The following is a 24,770-nucleotide window of genomic DNA, read 5'->3' on the forward strand; positions in this document are numbered from 1 at the left end:
TGAAAAACATGTGTCAACACATATGAGAAGTGTGGACACCCGATAACATGATAATGCCATAATAAATGACTATATATCCATCCATCCATCAATCTACCCATCCTCCATCTATCCATCCGTCCGTCCATTATCGATACTGCTTATCCTTTCAGGGTTGTGGGAGCTGGAGCTGACCACAGCTGATTCTGAGCAAGAGGCGGGGTACTATATCGATTTATTATGCAATTGATATCATTAACTTTATATATTTATCATAATATATTACTTCATAGTGTAATTATATAGAATAACTGCAGTACAATTAAAATGTTAAACACTACATTTTCTTTATATTAGTTTTAATATTAGTATAATATTAATAGTACATCAGCTGTTACAAATCTTATTTATTATTTAAACTTTATCGTATTTTTGTTTAGTTTTAGACAGACAATAACAATAAAACAACAGTACAGTAAAGCAACAACCACTGCCAGACACTATGGAATCCACACACTTACATCCGTACTGTCTAACAGACATAACAATACTTTATTCTGTTTGGCCTTATCTTAGGCCCTTTGTTGATAATTATGGCGTACCCTCATCTCCCATGTGAACACAGACGCTTTGTTGCTATAACTGATATCCTGAACCAGGATCCCCGCAGAAGAGTTGTCCCCGGAGGACGTCATCTCACCTTGTTGAAGACGGTTTTGATGTAGATGGGCAGGTCTCCGTGAGGACTGCCGAACCCTCCCACGATGCTGAAGCCCAGGCCCGAGGAGCCTCTCTCCAGGGTGATGGTCTTATACATGCGGGCGCTGTGGGAACACGATGCCGAGACAATGGGTCGCTGTGTTGCTCTGCAGTGTGTGAATGAGCGTAGGAAAGTGTCTGATCTCAGCAGAGCAGGTAATAGGTGAGAAAAGAAAGGTGAAGTTCTGTGGAATCATTTTTGACAACTTTTTAAAACTGAGAGTGTGCCTTCTCAACCTTGGTGTTGCCTGGTTTGCCCAAAGGGGAAACATCTTTTGTACTATTTTCAAATGTCTTATTTAGTTGCTGTCAAAAGACCGAATTTTCACGATGGAATGATTATTTGTGTAGAAATCTCACAAAGTAGAAGTTTCACAACATTACAACATCCCTTGTCTCGATGCTTCTGGTTGCACTTCCTCGCTGTTGTCAAGGGGACGGGGGTTATGTCCTTATCCGGTGTATCAACCAGGAGGATGGTAACATAAAAACATGAGGGAGAACACGAGGAGACTCTTACCAGAGGTTGTTGTGGGAGCAGGGCAGGCTGCTGGGTTGGCCTGACGACCGCGCACGGGCATCACTGTCGTCCTTTGTGCTGCACACACCTGAACCTTCTGCCACCTACAAACACACATACACATGAAAGAAACTATGTGGAAATGTGGAGAACGATAAACATAATTTTAAAGCACTAACTGATCTTAAATAGCAATGAAGTAGTTGGGTAGTAAAGTGATTTCTTATTGCTGCATTCATATTTTCATGCCTGTGTTAATAATAAAAACCTATGATTTGTTTTTACGCAATGCACTGATTCCTTCTTTATGCAACACAAAAGCTTATCAACACGGAGGCCAACAGTGTGACATTTGTCAGACACACTATTGTTACTGTAAGTGACGGCTGCAGGAGCCATAGATCTGATTTGTACTTTCCACTTTATATTCCTCCTGAGCAGTAGGGGGGGGGGTGTGTTGATGGCCAGAGAAGATGTAAGTTCAGCTGATGTGTAGAGAGCAGCAGTAGAGGCAGTTTTTGACTGTGACATATATGTTTTTTTGGACTGATTTATTTTTCCTGTCTGTATGGATATCTTATTCAAAGTGATGGATTTCCCTGAATTTGATATTCACTTCACACTTCGCAGCTTAAGTATTGAACTCAGTCACTACAGACGGCTGAAAGTATTTCTCATTTCATTTCAGTTTCTTGTTAAAGACTTATGTTGGAACTGCATGTTTGTTAAATGTCATTAATGTTAATCTTATAAAAATCCTAATGATCAATACGAAGCAGGTACTGACCAGAACATATCTTAGTCCATCACAGGCTTTATACGTAGATAAACAGGTGCGTGTCTGTGGCCTCACCTGCAGGCTGACGGTTCCAGTGGCGTTCTTCAGCAGGGCTCCGGCCTGGACGTGGGTCATTCCCTCCGTGGACACGTCATTGATACTGAGGAGCTTGTCTCCTGTCTGATGGACACATAAAAACACAATCTGTTATATTCATGAGGAAACTGTACTGAGTTAGATTAATCCCAGAAGTGGATTCATCCTGAACTGTAACCACTAAATGCCAACACCAAGCTTTACCCCAACTTAAAGTACTTTTCTTAAATTGAGGATGTTTTTAAATGCGAGATAAAAAATGTACCTTGGCTAAGGTATGCCCTCTCTAGGTGCCGGTCTAATTGCAATTATGTACTAAATTTATTGTGTTTATTTCTATATCTAGTTTTACTTTTTATTTCTACATGGATCATGCAGGTTCAGGTGATTGATTACAACCCAGGTATGTGATCTATAAGTTTTAACCAAAACTAATTCAACAAATATAGTTCAGAGCTTAGTAGGTGTCCTCTCTTATGGAGCTTTATAATTATGGAGCTCCATACTCTCTTTAATCATCTCATGACGGTGGCTTCACCTCCAGCAGCTACAACACGAACATGCTGCTTACACAGACACTCCTGTATTAATCATAATGATGTTTTATATAAGGTCATTTTATTCAGAAGGACCAGACCAGTACTTTTACTTCACTTATGTAGGTTTACATAAGTAGAAATTTTCATTCAGGACATTTACTTGTACTGGGTTATTTTTACAATGCTTTACTGGTACTTTTATTCAGGTATCTGAGTACTTCTTCCACCGCAGCAAATGTTTTTCCCCAGAGATGTGGTAACGAATACATCGACTCTCACGCACACACATACACACACACACACAGACACAGACACACACAGACAGGTGCACAAACACGGGCACTCCTCACCTGTAATAGCTGTGTTTTGGCAGCCAGTCCATTGGTATCCATGGTAGCAATAAAAAGAGGTACGTTGCCATGGGGACTGCCCACTCCTCCTGCTACACTGATGCCCAGGGAGTCACATGGATCCTGTGGTCATGCCACACACACATTATACAAACTGTTAGACAACACGTCACATCCACACCTAGTGTCATACGAGCCAGGGGTCCAGCCAGGCAAGGAAGATATATACATATATATATATATATATATATATAAATGTGTGTGTGTGTGTGTGTGTGTGTGTGTGTGTGTGTGTGTAAATACATATAAACAGTATATCTAACTAGAAATCATAATTGAAGGTAGGGAACAAAAGCTCTAAGCTCTAAACAAATAATTATTTCAAAAAGTATACATTAAAAATATTGAAGAATTTCTCCGAGGCAATATGGGGCACAAATTAAACAATTATTGATAATCATATCAAGATCGGATGCTCTACCTTTTGTATTATTACTTTTCTGACGTCAGGGAAGTCTTGAAATGCTGTGGAAGGAGCGAGAGGGAGAGCTTGTGTTTGCATAAAGATGGTAACAGCATAATTTTTAACATCTAACAAAGTGAATTGCCTTAATTTTAATCTACATAATAAACAGAATTGATCTATTTTGCTTCCAGACCTGACTGCCACTCACTACAGCTCCCTGCTTTGTTATTTGACTCCCTCTGGTGGCCGGCGGAAGCATCACCTCCACTCGAGGGCGTCAGGGTGGAGCAGTCGGAGTCTTCGCTCTGGATAAAACACAACTTAAAGTACTCCTAGGTTCACAAAGTACTAACCTTAAAATACAGCATAAGAGTAAAAGTTAAACTAGTGACTACGATATCCTAGAAAGTCTGGACTCAGTCGATACAATGCAAATCATACATAAATCAGTGTAGGGCATTTAAACATCTGAAAACTTCTATTGTCTGTTTCTCTGTCACTGTTTAGACAAAGACATCCAGGAGAAGCAGTGTACCTGGCTCCGCTGTGAGTACTGCACCCCCGCTTTAAAACGAGCCACCTCCAGATGAACCACTCCACTGTAACTCTGAGAGAGAAGCGACACATCGCACATGAGAGCAGGAATCCATAAAACTACCCACTGCTACCAAGTGTTAATTTGTTTCTACACTTGTACACGTGCAAATGAGAATAATTCAGACCTGCAGCAGCTTCTGTGCGTGTTCCTGTGACGCCGCGCGCACATCCTCCTCGTTGATTGACAGGATCTGGTCACCTAGCAACAAACTGCCATCTGAATCTGCTACGCCTCCTCTGATGATATCTGATACAAAGATGCCCGTGTCATTACTGTAGGAAGAAAACAGAGGTCACAAACTGCGTCTGCTCCACGCTCATAAAGGAAATGACCTGTAAACCTGCTGCTTTGCATAATGTCACACTTGTTTGTGCAAACACGCTAAGCTGCATGAAAATCTGCATCGAAACTCTTTAGAAATAATGTGTCCTCCCTGCACTGTGACGCTTATATCACACCTATTTAACCGTCATGGTGATTATTGGATGCTTTAAGGGTGTGTGATTTCATTATGTGTCTCTCGCCTAATTCTTACAATCATTATCCATGTTTCTATAAAGTCCTTGACCTTTAACTAAGTAAAGGCCCTCAGGTTCAAGACTTCGAACAGAAGAAGTTTAACTTTACAGAATTGTTTCTACCAAAGATATTTATATATTTTTCATGCTAAGCACGACTTCAGGTGGTTAAAATATATATATTTTTTACATTTGACTGGTAAATTAAAGAAAGAGCAAAAACAACCAAATAACCTTTTCATAACTACAATTTAAAAAATCTACTTCAGAAATGTTTATGTAGAATGGAACCAAGTGATGTTAAATCCAAAAGAAATATAACCAGTATATAAATAACTATGAGATAAAACTAATTCATCAATAAATACACAGATCTTAGAATTATTTAAAAAAACAAAAGAATAATAACTAATAAGTGTTAATTATTATAATTACTAATAATGAACCCAAACAACTAGCTGCCCTGCAGTTGTATGCCTTCTCCAGCAAGTGCACTTTCAGACAACATAGATTTTGTTCTAGATTCATATGAGGTCACCATGACCTCTGACCTTTGACCAGTGAAATCTAATCAGCTAATCTTAGAGTCCAGGCAACAAATGGCACAAATTCCCTACAGGCAGATTTGAGAGATCATGTTCAAGAGGCTAAAACCATGTGTGGTGAGGTCATCAAAATCCAATCAGTCCATCTTTGAGTCCAACTGAATGTTTGTACCATTTCCTCTGAGGTGTTCTTGAGATATCATGTTCACAAGAATGGGACGGACAGACGGGCCGACTGAAACCGTACTGCCTCGTTACAAAGGGATCAAAATCAGTTTTACATTAGGAGAGTGTCTGTGGTTAAGTTAATCTCACACTTCCAAGCTACATATTAAGGTTGGATTTGGGAAATTCACACTGAAGATGACTGCTGAGCTTCGTTTGGTTCAGATACTTAATTAATAAGTGTACATTATAATATCATAATGTGAAACACTTGATTTAGCCTTTACCAAAGCAACAGACAGAAGACTAGCTCTTTGTCACTCAGGCATTAACCTGAACCTTTTCTGCTCAAATCCACTTGTGTTTGTTCAAACTATATTAATATTTCATTATTCTGGCAACAGCAGCATTCTGCAAAGTAATTATCCAACTAACTTCAACTTCCGTACTAAAAAGGGGAAAGTGATTAAATCTGTGATTAGAAATAGGTCGGACTGCTGCTGCATCGTTTCCTTATATCGTCTCATGATTCAGCAAGTTTATGGCCCCGTTTCATTTCTCACCTGGTTCTCATCCTCACAAGGTGTTTGAGCTGAACAAGCCTTGTGTTTACACTCATGTCTAATGAAAAATACAATGAAGCTTGTGGATGTCATCATGACTCTGTGACATCGTGATCTAAAGCTCTCAAACGCCAGAGCAGATCCTGTTTTAATCCAGGCTCTGAAACTGAAACTAATTATTCATTGTTGGGTTTGTAAAGTGATAATTTGGCTTAATTGCAACACTTTGGATTTGTACTGCAACGTCCCATGTCATCTAACCTATAGTTAAATGTGTGTGTCTGCCCCAATCCTGAAGCAGCAATGGACTGCCGCTATAAAATAAACGTATAGCGGAAATGCTGCCTACCTAATACTGGACATAGTACGCTTTTTAAAAACATTTTAGTGACAATTATAAGTGACAAATGATATTTTAATGTTTTTTCCAGAGACCCCCCCCAGACATTTGCTGTTGAGACCTTCAAGGGGTTCTCAAGTGTCAATCAAGGGGACCCCCAAGACCCCATGTATTTGGCACCCAGACTGTACCTTTTCCCCACTGTGGTGAACCCGAGCTCCTCTCCAGGACGAGGCCTGAGCTCCATGCTAAAGACGTCCCACAGGTCCTCCTCCCTGTACGCCTCCTGGTGCCTGAAGACGCGCAGGCAAACACGTTGGGTGGTGAGCCGCAGCACGCCAATAGCTTCGTCGTGAGTAGCCTGCCGCAGGTCTATGCCGTTTACCTGGGAGGACGTGAGAGAGAGGGGGGGCAGAGATGTGGAGTCACAAACAGCAAAGAGATTTTATCGCACCAAATGATAAGGAAGTCTTTATCGTGGTTCACGACTAAATTGAGGGCAAACTTGCATGTGTCAATCTGCATGTTATTACAATGAATCATATTTTTTGCAGCTTCTTGTTGATTTGCACGATATGTTTTGTGCATGGTTGTTTAATTCATTTTGACGTCATTTCAACTAATTCATTGTCTTGTATTTGTATTTCTTAACATGACACTTCCTTTGTTGCAGGATATCAGGTTAAGACATTTAAATGATGTTGATATGTCCATATACATAAAGAAATACAAAATAAACAGCATTTTCTAATAAAAGTTAAAATAAGAGATACATGGCATTAATTCAGTAAAGCTTTTGTTTTGATTTGTATCACTATAATTATATAAAAAAATATATATTTACTTTAGTCATGTGGCCACAAAAATAATGTTCTGTTGCTGAGGTGGGAAAAAAAAAGTAGCTGCTACTACTTTTTATCTCATTAAGTATAGTAATAATTATAATAATAATAACTTTATTTGTATAGCACTTATCTAAACGATAATAGAATAATAACAATGTGATATTTGTGTGTACTCATACTACCTCTAATATCTGGTCTCCAGCCTGCAGCCTTCCATCTCTCTGTGCTGCTCCTCCATCATTCACTTCATGGATTACTACTGCCCCCTGGTGGAAAAATAAGAAAGCACTCTCATTATAAGAGACACCTCCACTACAATCGAGCTCTATCAGAATCCGCCCTGTTATACTTAATATTTCACAATACACTTTCCATTCACAGATAAAAGGTGATAAATAATACTGAAAGTAGAGTAAATAATAAATGAATGATTGATAAAATGATGAGCTGACAGTAACAACAAAAATCCATTTAGTTTTATATTGAGTGACAGATGTCATTCAGCGGTTCATACCAGCAGAGTGTCACATCCTCCCACAATGCTGAGGCCCAGGCCCACGCTCCCTTTGCAGATCTCTATCGTGGTTTCCCTGCCCGCTACGACCGGGCAGCTCACAGGGTCAGACGTCGTGGGCGCAGCTCCCAGCCAATCAGACTGTCCTGCGGTAGAGGTGTGTGTGGTTTTGAGGGATGAAGAGGAGGAGGAGGAAACGGGGAGGGTTTGGGACGGTACGGGAGAGGTGGAGCAGGGTTGGGAGAGGGGTGAGGGGAGAGGTTGAGTGGAGGAGGAGGGGGAGAGACTGCTGGAGCGGCTGATGGAGAGCTTGACAGTGACCCGATGTTTGAGAATCAAACTGGACACCTGGACAAGGAGACGACGGGCAAGTCATAAATCATTAAATCAGGATGACCTTGAAGTGCAAATCGCATGTGTGTGTGTGTGTGTGTGTGTGTGTGTGTGTGTTGGTACCTTTTCCACTGACATTCCAGCTACATGTTCATCCCCCACTGCTATGATTGTGTCTCCAGTCATTATCCTGCCATCCTGCATACACACAGAAACATGAATAAACTACAATGTTAGAAGACCCCATATCTATTGATTTGTGAATATGGGCTATACAAATAAAATTTGATTGATTGATTGATTGATCTCCACCAATTCTCCTTAAAGTCAACCAAACTGCACCAAATTACACACACTCATAAATATCAGTTCCCTCCAACATCCTTTAATTATCCTCTGGAAAAGGGTAAAAATAAAACTTTAATAAAGTGAATACAAAATCCTGGATCCACACCAAAATTGAATGGGTTCTTTCATCCTTCCACCAAGTTTGGTGGTTAATTAAATAAACAAACCAACCAACAAATGGACAGGGGTGAAAACATAACCTCTTTGCCGGGGTTAGAAAAAAGGAAATCAAGCTAAACTAAATTTATACTTCTCAAAGAGGTAACGACTGCATTTTGTACTCCACTATATTTATAAACAAAATAGCTTCCACCCCATTTATCTTTACAACATTAAAAGCTGCTTACATCTTTATAATAATCCAACACTATAATAGTGCTTATATTTTTATAATAGTTGTACATTTAGTCAATAATAACTTTGTATTTATTATGTTGAGGTATTGATTATTTCCTCCACCCGTGAAAAGACACGTGTAGTAGACGAGACAATTATATCAAGCAAGAGAGGAATGAATGATAGTGAAACAGTTGAGATATTGTTATTGCAGAGTGTAAAGAAACTGAATTTCTATTCAAGCAACATATAATTGTTGCTGACGAAGATGTAGATAGTTGCGATAATGCTACTGATGGTGCCACACCTTACTAGCTGTGCCGTGCTGGACCAGAGACCTGACCACCACTCCATCCTTAGAGTCATCTTCTGCCAGGCAGAGGCCAAGACCTGCATGATCCTGGAGGAAGAGGAGAATAAACTTTAAATTTGACGTCTTACCAAGAATTCATTGCGCTAACAGCAGTTTCATATAAAAGATATTTTTGTTTATATCATATTTTTTCCTCTCCTATTATAATTCCTCTTGTATCAAGGCGTTTTTTTTTTACCACAATAAGATTCTGTTACAGATCAATCATTAGTTTGAACCGTGCTGTGGTTAATGCCAAGATGCACTGATGTTGCAGTACCTGAGGTAGGATGACATGCTGGATGTCGCTGGACAACGCTCCACGTTCTGCAGAGTCTATCTGGGAGTCGACCGTGTCCTCACACTCTGATCTGGATTCCTGGGCCTTTTGACTCTGAGCTTTATTCCTTGTAAAACAACACAATAAACTTCTGTTATCCCCGAGCTGGTCAACACCTATAAATATATATATATATATATTTAGTAAAAGTTCAGGAAGAAAAAAGCCATGTAGAAAATCACCTGATGAGAATAATCTTGACTTTAGATGGAGCGCTGTTGATGATGGTGGAGGCATTCTGGTGACTGCGACCGTACAAGATCTGACCATTGATCTAGAAGAAAAATAACATTTTCTGTCCTTATCTCATCCGTCTCCACATTAATCTGTCTTTCTGCCATCTTCGTCTCCCTCCCCCTCTCTGTCTCGACCGTCAGCTTCTCCTCTGCCTCGCTTTTTCCTCCTCATCTCTATTTCACAGCTTGTCATTGCAAGAATCCAACCCAGCACCAACCATCTTTCAAATGCTAATTTGTCAGATAAATCTTCTGTACTCGCCCATGCCTTCCACCCACAAACCACTGCTCTCCCTCTGCTGCTCTGAGTTTTTGACTCCGGTACTTTGTCTCTCTCTGTAGGACTCCAACCTTTTCCTGGCCCTTCTCTCACCCGTTCCCATTCATTCTCCTCTTTACCTCCAGTAGCTCGTCTCCAACCCGTATCCTTCCATCTAAACCGGCGGGACCTTGAGGGTCTATATCTGCCACAAAGACGCTCATGCGGGCCCTGGAGCCGTCCTTGTTCCCCGTGAGACTGATTCCCAGGCCGTGAGCGGCGGGGTCCTTCTCCAGCTCAATCATGTGGAGCTTCCCTGACAGGCTGCCGTAGCGCTGCAGCATCTTTTCTGAGAGAGTCAGAGTTAGAAGAAAAAAAAAACCAGGAGGCCATTAGAAAGAGGATATGGTACAAGGCAAAAAAAAAAATGGTGAGATGTTACATGTAATGACTGACAGAGAGGAGAGGAAGCATAATACCCTAGAGGCGCTTGTGTGTGTGTGTGTGTGTGTGTGTGTGTGTGTGTGTGTGTGTGTGTGTGTGTGCTGGTTTACTTATGTGTGCATAGGTGCAACTCTACAGGGCACCTTCCATTGCTGCAGTGAGTAAATCTAAGAATTGATTCAACTTGAGCAACAGTTCTTTCAGGGAAAAAAGAAGCCAACCATCTTAAGTTCTCATCTGAAAACTAAAACCCAAATGCCCCCCGTCCCCCCCACACAAGAACATACTGCTCTTCAAGCTTTTATGCTCTTGACTAACAACACTTGCACATTAAAGCTTGGGCTTGGCTTCACATGTGAGTAGTATGGAGATAGTATTTGCTCATATGACTCCAAGTGACTCTCTATGGTCTTTTTCTGGCTCTGTATAGCAAAAGCTCTTCAGGGCATCACGTGACACGCACTGTGCGACTGTGGCTACTAAACATCGCCACACATGTCCTGTTCCCGACGGCTTTTGGAGGATGCCTGTTTGTTTGTGGGACGTCTCTATAATGCGGACTTACTCCTGCCCCTGTCGCCCCCGTCTGCAGCTGCTGCTGCTGCTGCGATAGGTGCTGTGACAGTCACGGTGCTCCTTCGATCCTTTCTCTCGGATGCCGGCGAAGGTACCTTGGGAGAAGTTTTGCATTATTGAACAGGCAGTGTTGGAGATGCCTCAGGGGTCCTTCGGGCATGAGTTGGACTATCCCTGAGGCTTGCTCAGTGTGCTTGATGTAGCAGTGAGAAAAACTGACGAACAGAATGAATTAATGAACACAGTTTTAATGTCAGCTAAAAATAACATGAAAGATGACCAGAATCATGCATTATTTTGTAACCAACTTGGAAGTGCATGGAAAAATAACTTCAAAAGAATGTACTGTCTATTTAAAGAGTTATGCATCTCCATCAAAGAGAAAAACAAAGGGCTTTAACAAACAAGGTAGCTGCAAGGGACTTTGAACTATAAGGGTTTTATCCACAAATATGCACGTTAATTACATTTTTGGAAGTGGGCTTAGTGCAAATGCTAATCCAAGGCTTCTTTTAAGATGCCCTGTACCCATGATAATGCACACACATACACAAACAACAATGTACTAACCTTAAAGGGGGTGGGAATGAAGGGGTTTGAAGGGGAGAGACTAAGGAACAAACCACCGCAGGACTCTGCTTCCTACAACCATGAGGGGAAACACAAATACAGTTCTACATGCATCACTAACAAAAACAGAAATCTACCGCTCAAAATCCCCTTTAAAGCTGCTTCAATCTTTTTGGAATACCATGTGGGCGTCAATGACTCATCACTCTATGTATAGAGTATACATAACATTCCCCATACATTAGAGCCATAAACAGTCAAACAACTGTGTGGGAACAGAAACAGAGAAAAAATGACTTCACAGTTTCTCATCTGTTCACACGAAATCTGAAGAAACAGTCACTGCCTTTAAGACACAAAAAGTAACTACTGCTCTTTGATTCAGTGTCGCTGAAAACAGTTTATATTTAAGTTCAGTTTTTACAGGGGAAGTACTAGAAATACAGCAACAAGAAACCTGCCTCTGTCAACCAGCGCAGTTTCAGTCTACGTACATGTTCTTTCCACACACATGTGAGGACAGTGTGACCTTTGACCACTTAAACATAATCTGTTCATATTTGAGTCCAAGTGACGTCTGGTCAGAATTTAAAGAAATTCATATTTTGTGAGGTCACCGTGACCTTGACCTTTGAACACCAAAATAAAATCAGATAATCTCTGGGTCTGAATGATCATTTGTGCTAAATTTGAAGGGGTTTCTCATGGTCGTTCTTGAGATAATGTGTTCACAAGGCAAATCAAGTTTTGTGAGTTCAAATTAATCTTGACCTTTGACCTTCAAATTTGAATCAGGTCATCCTCAAGTAACAGTGACTGTTTGTGCCAGATGTCATGATATTCACTATCGTTGTTCCTGATATATCGGTCACAGTAACCTTGCCCTTTGACCTTCAAGCACTAAAATCTAATCAGTTCATTTTTGAGTCCAAGCAAACGTTTGTAGTAAATTTTGAGGAATTCCCTCAGGCTGTTGTTGAGATATTGTGTTCACAACAACAGGAGGCCATGTGACCTTGACCTTTGACCACCAAATTCAAATCGGTTCATCTGTGAGTCCAAGGAAAATTTGTACTGAATTTGAAGGAATTTCCTCTGGCGACCAGCTGTCACCGGTGAGATGAAAAAGTATTACTATCTCAAAGTTGGATTAAGTGTTACCTTGTTGCCGTGTGAATTGGGTTGCGACATTGGAGTTTGTCTTTCATGGTTGGTGAGTATCGGAGACTGTGGGTGAAGAACAAAACACGGAGTAGGCAGATGAATATCTACAAGAAACATAGACACTTGAAATGCTGCGCCCAATATGATAAGATATACACGATACCACATAAGTTTTCAGTTAAAGATAAATTTGTTCAGCGATATCTAGTAATTGCAATGCTACAAACTTCTGATGGAGTGGTCCAACAGAATAAAACTGCACCCTCTCTCTGCATATACTGAGTAATGGGATTCAGTGTGAAAAAATCTGGAGCCTCAAGAGACTGAAATTCCACCGAATGGAAAGTATTCGTAAAGTACCTGCTTATCAGTAGCACAGTGCCTTTTACCTCAGTAGAAATATACAATTTCTCTTGCTGCTGTATTTGAAGATGTAGTACCTGAGATCTGTGTTGTCCCGACTGGACCAGGAAGACCACAGTGTCTCCAGCCCTGCGGATGGCCTCCACTGCCTGCTCATGGCTGGCGTCTCGTAAGTCCACACCACAAACCTTGGCAAAGTAAACACACATAACAGATATTGGACATAGACATGTGGCAAAACTGAGGTACGCAGTATGGATAAAATCTTCTACGTTTTTTAGGAAATAAATTGAAAAGTGTAACCTGAAACAAAAAAAATTGCAATATCATTTTGTTCCTGTAAGTGTGTGTGTGTGTGTGTGTGTGTGTGTGTGTGTGTGTGTGTGTGTGATAACAATTATATACCTGTATATATATATGTTATTGTCTTTTTAAATATTCTTCTTTCTTAGTCTAACTTGTTCCTTTTTAATCTCCCTTAGTGTGTTCATCTTGGGCGCCCTCAAATTCATGTATCCATGTTTCAATGCCTAACCCTCAGGTTGGAACATTTTGGCTGATCCGCACTTTCCCAAATGTCCTCACTCTGTAGGTTGTGGTCCACACAAAGATGTCTGTACAAATACTTACACACACACACACAGAGACACACACATACTTCCAGTATCCTGTCTCCAGTCCGGAGGGTGCCATTATCTGCTGCCGGGCTGTCGGGGCTGATGTGCTTGATGAAGACTCCCCTCATCATCTCTCCACTGCTCAGTCTGCGGCCCATGCCTCTGCCTCCCATTATGCTGATACCTAGGGATTGGCCTGGTGCTCGCGTCAGCTGAACGCTGAAACACAAAGCAGGAAACAAGGAACATCCGCACACATTATAGAATTGTAAATCCTTCGTATATATGAATGATGAATTCCAGTCTTCTGGATGCCTGATGAAGACCTACTCGGTTTTGAACTACTTCTGCAAAATGTACAAAAAGGAGAATTATTCCTACAGGTTTCCCCTTTTTTCCCCCTCAGTCTTCGTCTATCCACTGCTCAGGACTGTGGATAGAGTTTCACAGATTAAGTCAAAACAGGAGAATAATTCCAATGAGAGACACACAAAAGCTGGTCTTTGCATTCAGTGCAGCTTATGTGATTTATCCAAGCAGGATACAGTCATAAATGCATTAAGTACAGGGTGGAAAAGAGTCGCTCTCTCTGGGCCTAAGAAGCAGGAATAGGGTTGTGTGTGCGCTGTGCTGTTCGACCCCTGCTGCGAACATAACCTGAACACACTAGGATTTGGCTAAGCCTTCTCTGGCACTGAGGATAACGGACACCACGGGCAGAGTGTTAAAAAGAGGATGGAAACGGAGAATCTGAATAAAAATCTAATCACAAAGAAGAGACTTTGTTGCTGACATCACTGATTCACTAACCTCCTAGGTTGATCCCACGACACCAAGGTGGTACAAGGAGGGACCTCCGCATCGCCCTCCTCGTTACCATCCACCTTTATCTCCACCTCCAGCGTCGGTACTTTCCCATCTGCACTAATCTTGTCCTTTCCTTCTCCTTTAGTATCGTGAGGTAGAGACTTAGGAGTCTGCCAACTGATGCTGAATAAACATGCAAGTAGAAATAACGTGGAATTAATGTGTGATGTCGAATAAATAAACCGGATGAGTCGTTATAAACTCTAATTTCGATTTTTGTCCGGAATTAATTTATTTTACATATAAAAGTATAAAATATAACTTTGGACTAGTATAACTATAGTAACTATATATAGTTCTAGCTGTTTTAGACATTTTAATGAATAATTGTTACACAATATATCTTTAAAGTTTGTTTCTTTAGATTTACTGTGCAGATAATATTCTGTGTCTGAAGACACAAATAGAGGGAAATGTATTGGCAACAATTTTGTACATTTGAAGTTAATTACATATACTGAATATATATTATACAGCTTTTTACTGCCTTACCTCATTGTAAAATAAATGTCTTTGTGATTTGACTATTGATTTGTCGAGAAAACTAAATCTGAAACTTCAGCTTTGGAAACTTTATATATAGAGATTCTATTGTTTAATCGACTAATGATCTACAAATCAGTCCAGTGAAAGTGAAACTGATCATTATTCATTGCAGCCTTCAGTCTGAGAGTAAAATAACATTCGACTTGATCACGCTTTTTTTTTTGTGTCAAAGCCTGATGCACTGTGACACAGTGACACATTGCCAATAGCGAGTTCCAGTGGTGGGCCTTGAAAAGATACACCGGCGCTGCAGGAGCAAACAGCCCCGAAAACACACATTTTCTGCCAGGGAGGTCATACAAAGGTAGTGTATCTCTGTAAATATACACTGCATATGTGTGTGCCTGTGTGCCTGTGTGTGTGTGTGTGTGTGTGTGTGTGTGTGTGTGTGTGTGTGTGTGTGTGTGTGTGTGTGTGTGTGTGTGTGTGTGTGTTGTGTGTGTGTAAGAAAGAGGTAGAGAAGGAGAGAATCTTTCATGAATATATTTAACGTTCGAGGGCTGTAATAAGCCCATGGAGGTGAGTGATAGTGGTGCTATCTGCGTAGCAGGAGCCTATAGCCAGGTAAGTTACAGGAGAGGACAGAACAAATGGTTCCACCAGCGCTGAAAATGAGCAGCCGGGAGAAGAGGATAGGAGGAGGCGTGGAGGAGAGAGGGAAAATGAGGTAAAGAGAAAATGACCGCAGCAAGATGACTGAGAGAGAGATGAGAGAGTGATGAGAGACAGATGCAGACACAAAGAAACAAGTGGGAAGTCTGGCAGAGAGATGGGGAGAGAAACAGAGAGAGAGAGAGAGAGAGAAAATGTACTGAAAGATAAGGGCGAGGGAAGAGAAATTGCAGGGAGAGGGAGGAGAGAGGCAGGGACACGAAGACGGAGCAAAAGCAGGGATAGACAGAAGCGAAACAATTCATTTTCGCTGACAGTCAGCACTGAGATCCATAAGCGAACGGCTAAATATAACTCAAAGATTCAACATTCAGAGAAGCTTTAGCCTTTTACCACAGTGAAGAATGGAGAGGAGAGAAAATTCAGACTCACACTGAGCCGGTTGCATAAGGAAACACATTGTTTTCCCATGGACACGGTTAATTAAAGTGTCAGATAATAACCTGGATCATTAGTGTGACTTAACCTGCAGAAATGTGTATTTGTGATACCGCGATAAAACCCCTGCTGCAATAAAAATCAGGAGGTTAACACATTAAAGAGCTGAGAATGTAAAGCTGTTTCAGAATCTGAAGTCTCTGCAGCAAACATATCAACATGTCATAAAGCTGGAGCGCTGAAGTCCAATAAACCCTGGGACAGGTTTATCTTGCACTCCAGGGCCTGAGTAGGGATTAGGTGACCATAAATAATGGTCTGAAAGCTCTGGATCTTACATTACCTTGAGTCTGGGGCCGGGGTGATGGTGGGAACTACGGCTGGGCCCTTGAATGGAGCTTTAAGCGAAGCAGAGACTCTGACTGAGGCTGGATGTGGAGCAGCAGTTTTAAATCTGACCGAGGCGGAGGGTGTGCGGGTGGATGAAGCAGGAGTTGGAGCTGGAGCTTTGACTGGACTGAGGGGTCTGGATGGGGCCGATGCAGGTTCTGGAGAGGGTGTCGGTGGGGTGGGCGAGGAAGAGGCGCTGTCGGCCTCGATGGACGCCAGAGGGGGCAAACACAGACGGATACGGTGTTCGTCCACCTGCTGGGCTGGGACATAGGTTACACTGAGGGTAGGGGGATGTGGGAACAGAAATGTGGAGGGTGGGGGGAAAACATTTAAAATATTAATATGACATATGTTTTAGCGTTACTGTATTTTCACAGCTACATATTCACATCACTTTTAACACCAAACAATGACAAGTGGATGACAGGGAACAAGACAAATGACATGGCACTTAGTGGATGGTTTCTATATATAATAAATAGATAGATGCACAATAAAGAATATTAGAAATCAATGCATGAAAATGTATATCCAAGCCGCATATGGTTAGGCAGCATAAAGAAAGTGACTTCTGATTGTCACCGTGAGGTTCAGCAAAATCATATCAATCTCATCATCAGTATTAAGCCCATGTTGAAAATTTTATTTTTACAGATTTCAAGTCATTTTATTTATGAGATTAAGGTCGTAACCGGAGAAAGTTGTAATAAAATGAAAAAATTGCAATAATATTAAAAGAGTAAAGGTGTAATTTAACAAGAAAAAAGTCATAATATTAGATTACAAAGTCGTTACTTTAATGAGAAAAACATTATAAAATTATGAGAGTAAAGTTGTAATTTAATGACAAAAGTCATAATATTACGATGATAAAGTCATAATTTGATGAGTAAAAAGTTATAATATTATGAGAGTAAAATTGTAATTTAATAAGAAAAGTCACAATATTTTGAAATAAATGAACAATTAGGAAATAACCCGTACTAAGGAGAAGAACTCATGCTCTCCGTATTTCCACCTTCCATTGTTTGTTGAGAAAATACGAAACCAAGCAGACGTATCCAACAATAACTTTACAGTCGACCACTATCAAACATTTTTCCACAATTTCCTCCAACTCTGTGTGGTTCTTTCTTCAGAACACATACCGTGTCTTTTCAAAGTCCTGATACTTAGGACAATGTGACAAAAGATGAACTATTTCAATATCCGTATCCCAAAGAATAACTTAACAAGATGCTTCACATTCTTCCTTTTAACACGGGCTAATCTTCTGATTTATTTTTGTAATATTATGAATGAATTCAGATCTTTTTACAACTTCATTCTCAAAATCTCTAATTGGTTTTAAAATCCATATGGCTCTCATACTCTGTTGTCTTTAAGCCCTATATACTGTTCTAAATATATACAGGTTTAGATTAACTTTAGGTATTCAGACCCATCTATCAGGCCATTTGATTGATGAAGATTTACACCATTATAAAGTCCTTATCCATAATAATTATCCAGCACTAAATAACCTAAAAAAAAATGAAGGTGTTTGGCATAAACCCTGATCGGAATCACTGCGTAAAAGTTGTCAGTTAACTTAAGTGTCCAGGACATCGTCAAAGCCCCCTCGTCCCGCTTCTATTCTTGTGTGACGTGACGTATAGACGCGGCGTTTGAACCTGCTAATTTATCTGGTCCACTCGCGGTGGCAGATTGAATATGGAGATCTCCTGTGCTGAGCTGTTTTAACTGAGCCATGTGGACGGCCTGTCTTGTCTCAACAGAGGCAGTTTGATAGTGACAGGCCCTCACCCATCTACGTCTGTTTTATTCTGAGGCTGCCAACGCAACTCATCTGCCTCCACTCTCTGCTAGTTGGTCTGCAGTGCTGTCAGGAGGACGCAGTGTAAACGGGTGAGCGTTTTGTTGTTGCATGTGTGCGATAGAGAACGTGTGTGTTCATCTGGGTGTGCATCGTGTGCATCTACGAGAGGCTCTTCAAACCGCTCTTTTATTCAGCACCGCGCTGTTCAAGGTGAGATGAGTGATGAATTATTCAAAGATATTTCCCATCGCAGGAAAAAGGTGTTTTTGGAGGTTAGACCATTGAAAGACTGCGTGTGCGTGTGTGTGTGTGTGTGTGTGTGTGTGTGTGTGTGTGTGTGTGTGTGTGTGTGTGTGTGTGTGTGTGTGTGTGTGTGTGTGTGTGAGAGAGAGAGAGGTGGAGGGAGACAAAGAGATGCTGAAAGAGAGTGAGTGGGTGTTTTGCGAGGCAGCAGGGTGGTGGAGGTGGGGCATGGCTCCAGTCAGCTGTGTTGTCTATGTGGAACCATAACCGCTGATGTTAGAACAAGTAATCATTTCCCCAATTTCCCCTCAGGCAATATTTAAAATTTCATCATCTAATCTAATTTAACATGAGTGCGGCTCCTCTGTCAACGATGACTGCGGCGTCGAAAACAAGGCGCTAATGGAGATCCAAGTTGAGTCAAGATCATTTCGAGGTGACGATGGAGTGAAAGTGAAAGTCATGCTTGTGACTGCGGACAGCAAATACTTATATTATACTCACTGGAGTCACAGACATTTACATTTATGATGTATGACATATACTCACTCATTCGAGTCACAACAACTGTCATGATCTGCGCGGATAGATCTAGAAAATGTGGGTGGTATTCAGTTACTTTTTTCTTTCAGTGGTTGACTGTTGATTGTTATTCCCAAAGAATTCTACATTTCTTCTTAAATACTGACTCTAGCTTTTTTTAAACTGTGACACAATAAGAGGTGCACATGGAGGTAAGATGAATAACTGGCTAAATAACACACTGTCTCTCACACACACACACACACACACACACACACACACACACACACACACACACACACACACACACACACACACACACACACACATAAACACACACCTATCTTTAATGCTGGGCCCACTGAGCCCATTTTTAGGTCCCAGAGTTTATACAAAAGCCAGGATACTAACTGAATAGGCTATGCGTTAGATTTTAGCAACACAATATAAAATACCATTCTCCTTTACACAGTTGTGTGACATATTGACAGCAGTTCAAAGGCCCAACACTGTGTAGCAACAAGTTGAATCACACACCGCTGGGCACAGCTGGAGGTGTGGAGGATTAGGGAACCTGTTACTGTAACATTAGTGGTGGATGTGCAGAAGGAGAGAATAGGAAGTATCTTGGCCAATCTCTTCTTCTAATTGCTTTGAAAGCAGTTAACTTCCTGCAATTATTTATTGATTGTTTTCTGCATCAACACTTTCTTCTCCAAAGAGGAAACTTGAAAAGGCGCAATTATGGGACAAAAAATATGACACACAGGGAAACATTAAAAATAGAGCAGATTTTGAATTCACAGGTTCTCTGTGCGCAATGATGTTGTTTTGTATTGGAATACCTTTTTGTTAGTTCTGCTCCTACAGAGGCAGTCAATGAAACTAATATGGCTAAATGTACCTACACCTTGATGTAAATAAGGCTATCCTTCACATCAGCAACATTTAGCTATACACATTAATTACTTATAAATTATACATATGCTATATACATTATGACAAATATTGTTTTCCCTTATCGTGTTTGATTAGACTGTGTGGATGTGCACATAGTGTGGTTGATTGCATATCTCTAATCCTCCTCCAATCCACCTCGTATAAAGCCAACATGGCTCGAGCGCATAGCTTTGACCTATGCAGAGGTCACGCTAGCAAGAATAATTGGTGAAAATGCTAATGTGGGTGTGCAGGGTCTTTAAGCCTTTTTCACAGAGGACATTCTGACATGTCCCACTAGATACAGTAAATCACAATTAGTAATGTCACTGCAACAAAAACTTACCACACTTGCTTATCGTTTCTTTTTAGTTTTTTTTTTTGCTAAGAACAAAAGAAACTCTCCTCTGTCTTGTCAGAATTACTGAAACATTTCCTGCTGTGACTGTACTTGATGATGTCGTGTTGTGCGTCAGCGTTACAGTCACTTCTCCACAACAATTTAAAGATGTGAAGGTTCAAAAAGCACTCGAGCCGTTTTAAAGAGGATGAGGCACACTGTGATGCACATCCACTCACATGGTGCTTTTAGATTCTGACTGAAGATTACTGAGAACCGGTGATCCAGAGCCAGTTCAGTGATGTAGAGTAAGAAAAGATTTTCCTAAGATATGTCATAGATTTGTGTGATCTGCATACACCATCATGTAACAATAGACACCATGCTCAGTTTGTAATGCAGTTGGACAGTGACTGGTCCCTCACCTCATTTCTGGCCCTATGACAGAGTGTCTGCGGAGCGTGGCCCTGGCCTTGGCGTTTGTCAGGTTGGAGGTAGGTTCTCCGTTGAGGGCCAAGATGGCGTCCCCCACCCCCAGCCTGCCATCCTGGCTAACAGAGCCCCCCTGGACCACACTGCGCACCAGCATGCCTGAGCCGTCCTTGATAGCACTCACCGACATCCCTGCCAACACGCACACATGTACACAAACACACACACACACACACACACACACACAGGTGAGTGGAAGGTTGGCTAAGGCTGCTTTGAATACATGCCAGACAGACAGAGAGTCGCTGAAACAAACATCTGACAGCGGCATAATCAGCATAATCAAGACAGACACTAGGCAGATTAGCACACAAACATGGCTACACATGCTTGACATTTGCACAGCAACATCCTTCACAGTCGCGCTCGCATAAGGTGCACATACACACTCACACCCACAGGGGGCACAGGGCACAGGTGACGAGAGGGGTAACACATGCCAGTCGTACAAACACCTAACTTTGGCATTATCAAATTGGATGCTGGGCGGATTACACAAACACTTCATTAATGCAAACAGGCAGAAGCAGGTAAATCAGGCGTCACAGACACACACGCGCACACCTCATGCACACGCACATAAACACACTGCAGAGGAGAAAGGCTACAACAAATTAGGCCGTCTGGTCTATGGCGCCTGTGTTCTACAGGGCTATCTAACGACTAGGCACATCCACAACACTATGGTCGTACATAATTTGAAGTTGATCAAAGAAATGACTTTGTGCTTATTTTTTTTGATCAAATAAATAGTTTATTGCTTTTAGTGTTACATTCAAATTACAATACAATCATAGTGCCTGGAATACAGTCAACTGGAGACACAGCTACTGACGCTGGACAAAACAAACAGAAGACACACATTTCCATGACATGACAGGATGTTTAAAGAAATGATGTTGAGTCTCAATGAAAGTGTTGAAATACTAAAACACAGCATCAAAACACATCTATCACAAATTTAAGTTCATTGATGATTTATGGAAAGTAGCCACATTAGAGGAGAATCTATTTGTTCTAACCACAACAAAATGTCTTTAGGGTACCGTGACCTTGTAGTAAGTCTCTGCTCATATTCATGGGTTTGGACGATCAAGGCAAGAAAACCCACCCTTTCCCTTTCACACCCTAAAAGCTGTTCAGTCATTGTAGTGTAAACAGCTTTTTACTGTACATACATGTCTCATCTCCAACATTGGGCATTGAGTCATAAATACGTACCGGATAGAATTTACCATTGCCCCTAATCATTGGAAGAAATTAAAGTAGTACCGATAAATATTGTACCCCCATTTTCAAGCCTTACAGGACCGTACAGACGTTCACTCTGCCCATGTTGAAGCTTCCAATATGTTTAAATTTGCAAAAACCTAAATCACACAGAAATCTGAAAAAACCCTGCTCCACATTTTGATTTCCAGAAAAGAACTATGCTACTTTAATATCTCAGCAATAATACCTGCAATATTTTAAACACATGAAAACCAAAGAATGCAGTGACACACAGACTGGTGATTGTGACCTTGAATTGCTCTACCTATGAAAATTTACATAATTTCTAACTTTCTCACACACAAACACACATTTGCGCGCACACACACATGCAGTGTCTTACTAGAACATATTTCCAGAATATAAATAAGTTTATTTCCTTATGTTTTGCAGAGTGCCCTTAGATGAAAGTGCAGGAGCGCCGTACACCCTGTTGTTTGCCCACTGTCATGTTTGAACAGCCAAACAATCGACTTGGAGCACTTAAGACAATGTCCTCTCAACACTGTGGTAGAAAAATAACTATATTCAAATAATTTCAAAGTACTAAAAGTAATAAATACTCATTGGTTTCAATATTACTTCTTATTTCTCATAATGTTGGCCTTTCATGCACCCCCTTACTAGTCTCTCAGACACAAATACACACATATAGCTTACGCTCTCACACACACACACACACACACACACACACACACACACACACAGGCACACACACACAGGCACACACACACAGGCACACACACACACACAGGCACACACACACACACACACACACACACACACACACACACACACACATAAACACACACACACAGTATCCATATCCCCTCTCAGGTACGAGGAGCACACCACTTCACCACTCTTCTTCAGGGCAGCCGTCATCACCGCCTATTAGTGTCATTATCGCCATGCCGGCGACGTACACACACCAAGACATCATCACCATGAGAAAGACGGAGAACATACCAAGGCTACGGTTGCCCCGGACAACAGTGATTGTCTTCTCAAAGCTGGTGCGGGGAGGCGGAGGAGGGGCTTGCTGCCTGTCGTTGTCCATGATGCCGAAGCGATAACGTGGCTGGTTTTCCTGCGAGAGAGAGACAAACAGAGGGCAGGAAGGTGAGATAACAAATACATCAAACGTGAGTGAGGCCCTGTCCTAATTCACCCCTTCGTTTTGTGCGTGGCCATGAAGGGGTAGTGTTGTACCATTTCTCTATGTGATGTAAGGCTAGTGGCTATCTAGCCCTTCAAACTACCTTTCTAGCATAGTGTATTCAGGGCGCCACTATAAACAAAATGGTAGACGGAAATTGCTGAATGCTTCACGAATGGAAAAAGATAATTAACATGGCGACCGCTGCGGGTAAATGTAAGTGTGACATCTTGCAAAATAACCATAGAAAATGTGTTTCAGGAAAATCGCTATTCATGACTCTCAACAATCTTTAGTCAATTCAGTGGCAATTTATCAAGTAGCCTAGATGCTGATATTTGACAGAACAAGAAGTACTTATATGTACTCAAGGTGCTATAGGAAAAGCCATTACAGTTTTTTCTAAAGAGAGCCTAAAACCTGTTGCAAGTCTCATGGCAATCCATCCTGAAGTTGTCAAGCTAAGAACAAATGTGAACTGATCCACTGGCGACATGTCCAGGGCGTACCCCGCTTCTCGCGAAGTGTTAGCCGGGATTGGCTCAAGCCCATCAGGCGAACCGCAAAGGACAAGCGGTATAGATAATGGATGAATGGATGGACGGATGGACATAGCAATAGTGGTGGACAACTGCAGATTTGCATATGTCATGGAGCGCTGAAGTGTTACTATCATTTCTATCACTATTCTTTCACTTCTTTCACTATTTTCACTATTATTGACAAAACAATTTCAAACATCTCTTAGCTCCTCTGAATAATTCTGAGATTTGAAACAAGCACAAAGTTAAGACTTCTTTGGTCCTTCCCCCCGGGAACTTCACAAAGACGAAGGGTTCTTCTTTGAACCATCACAGAAAGTACAAGCCGGCACTGAAATTCTAAAGCTACCTTTGCAACAAGTCTATCTTTGATGTGAGCGCTGACACTAGCTGAGTCTCTTTGTGTGTGTGTGTGTGTGTGTGTGTCTGTGGGAAACAGTGTCGCAGAAATGTATGTCCTTGCGATAGCCCAGGTGCCAATTTCTTGCAAGCGGTAAGCACTTTTCTTTGAGAGGCAATTGTTGGTAATTAAGCAAAAGCGAGTACAAAAGGCTTCCTCAATAGCTCCGAGTTGAGGCCACAATGGAGGAACAAGTCTTTGACACTGAGCACTTTCTTTATACCTGACCCGGTGATATTGATACAGCCGCCTCTAAGCTCCCCATTATAGAACGTGCACAGAGAGAACAAACACTGTCATGGTAATCTCCTTCAGAGCAGCTAAAACTTCTACCCGCAGAATCTCAGGTTTGCCTGGCAATGAGCAACGCTTCCTGTGTGATGGCCTGAGAGATTCAGACTGTTGGAGTGTTACTGTAGCTGTCACTGCAGAGATGTTCCCTGCTGAGCCTAAAACCTTATGCGAATGCTCATCGCCATGGATCCTCTTAGATGATACATGATTATTCAACACTGTATTTCACACTGTATTTCTCTTGTATTAAGTTTATGGACTAAATTACGCATCTACCTAATAAAGCCAGAACTCTTGGTCTGTCTGTCTGTATGTGGAACTCATATCTCTAGAATTGTTCTTCTTGTCGGCTTCACATTTGGCTTGAGTATTGTTAAGG

At 41.3% G+C, this 24,770-nt stretch overlaps 1 protein-coding gene across 9 annotated transcripts in view; it reads right to left on the reverse strand.

Moving 5' to 3' along the window:
• Nucleotides 1-24,770, reverse strand: part of si:dkey-92j12.5 (multiple PDZ domain protein) — a 40,120-nt gene that overhangs the window by 1,921 nt on the left and 13,429 nt on the right. For 3 of the 9 annotated variants that reach the window (XM_047338057.1, XM_047338059.1, XM_047338060.1), the window contains exons 19-42: nt 22,966-23,086; nt 20,658-20,856; nt 16,320-16,646; nt 13,555-13,732; nt 12,974-13,084; nt 12,531-12,596; nt 11,370-11,441; nt 10,789-10,894; nt 9,920-10,128; nt 9,467-9,558; nt 9,225-9,351; nt 8,900-8,992; nt 8,032-8,106; nt 7,576-7,923; nt 7,244-7,327; nt 6,408-6,601; nt 4,210-4,357; nt 4,023-4,094; nt 3,681-3,792; nt 3,503-3,546; nt 3,022-3,144; nt 2,112-2,216; nt 1,259-1,362; nt 680-803 (exon numbers count right to left, since the gene is read on the reverse strand). In XM_047338057.1, coding sequence (XP_047194013.1) covers nt 680-803; nt 1,259-1,362; nt 2,112-2,216; nt 3,022-3,144; nt 3,503-3,546; nt 3,681-3,792; nt 4,023-4,094; nt 4,210-4,357; nt 6,408-6,601; nt 7,244-7,327; nt 7,576-7,923; nt 8,032-8,106; nt 8,900-8,992; nt 9,225-9,351; nt 9,467-9,558; nt 9,920-10,128; nt 10,789-10,894; nt 11,370-11,441; nt 12,531-12,596; nt 12,974-13,084; nt 13,555-13,732; nt 16,320-16,646; nt 20,658-20,856; nt 22,966-23,086 — 3,234 coding nt within the window. Of the gene's footprint in view, nt 1-679; nt 846-1,258; nt 1,363-2,111; nt 2,217-3,021; nt 3,145-3,502; nt 3,547-3,680; nt 3,793-4,022; nt 4,095-4,209; nt 4,358-6,407; nt 6,602-7,243; nt 7,328-7,575; nt 7,924-8,031; nt 8,107-8,899; nt 8,993-9,224; nt 9,352-9,466; nt 9,559-9,919; nt 10,129-10,788; nt 10,895-11,369; nt 11,442-12,530; nt 12,597-12,973; nt 13,085-13,554; nt 13,733-14,323; nt 14,504-16,319; nt 16,647-20,657; nt 20,857-22,965; nt 23,087-24,770 lie in introns of those variants that run through there. The other 6 variants (XM_047338068.1, XM_047338061.1, XM_047338070.1 and 3 more) reach the window with 6 other exon arrangements.

The sequence above is a fragment of the Hippoglossus stenolepis genome, chromosome 2 (genome assembly GCF_022539355.2).
Source record: "Hippoglossus stenolepis isolate QCI-W04-F060 chromosome 2, HSTE1.2, whole genome shotgun sequence".
Lineage (NCBI taxonomy): Eukaryota > Metazoa > Chordata > Actinopteri > Pleuronectiformes > Pleuronectidae > Hippoglossus > Hippoglossus stenolepis.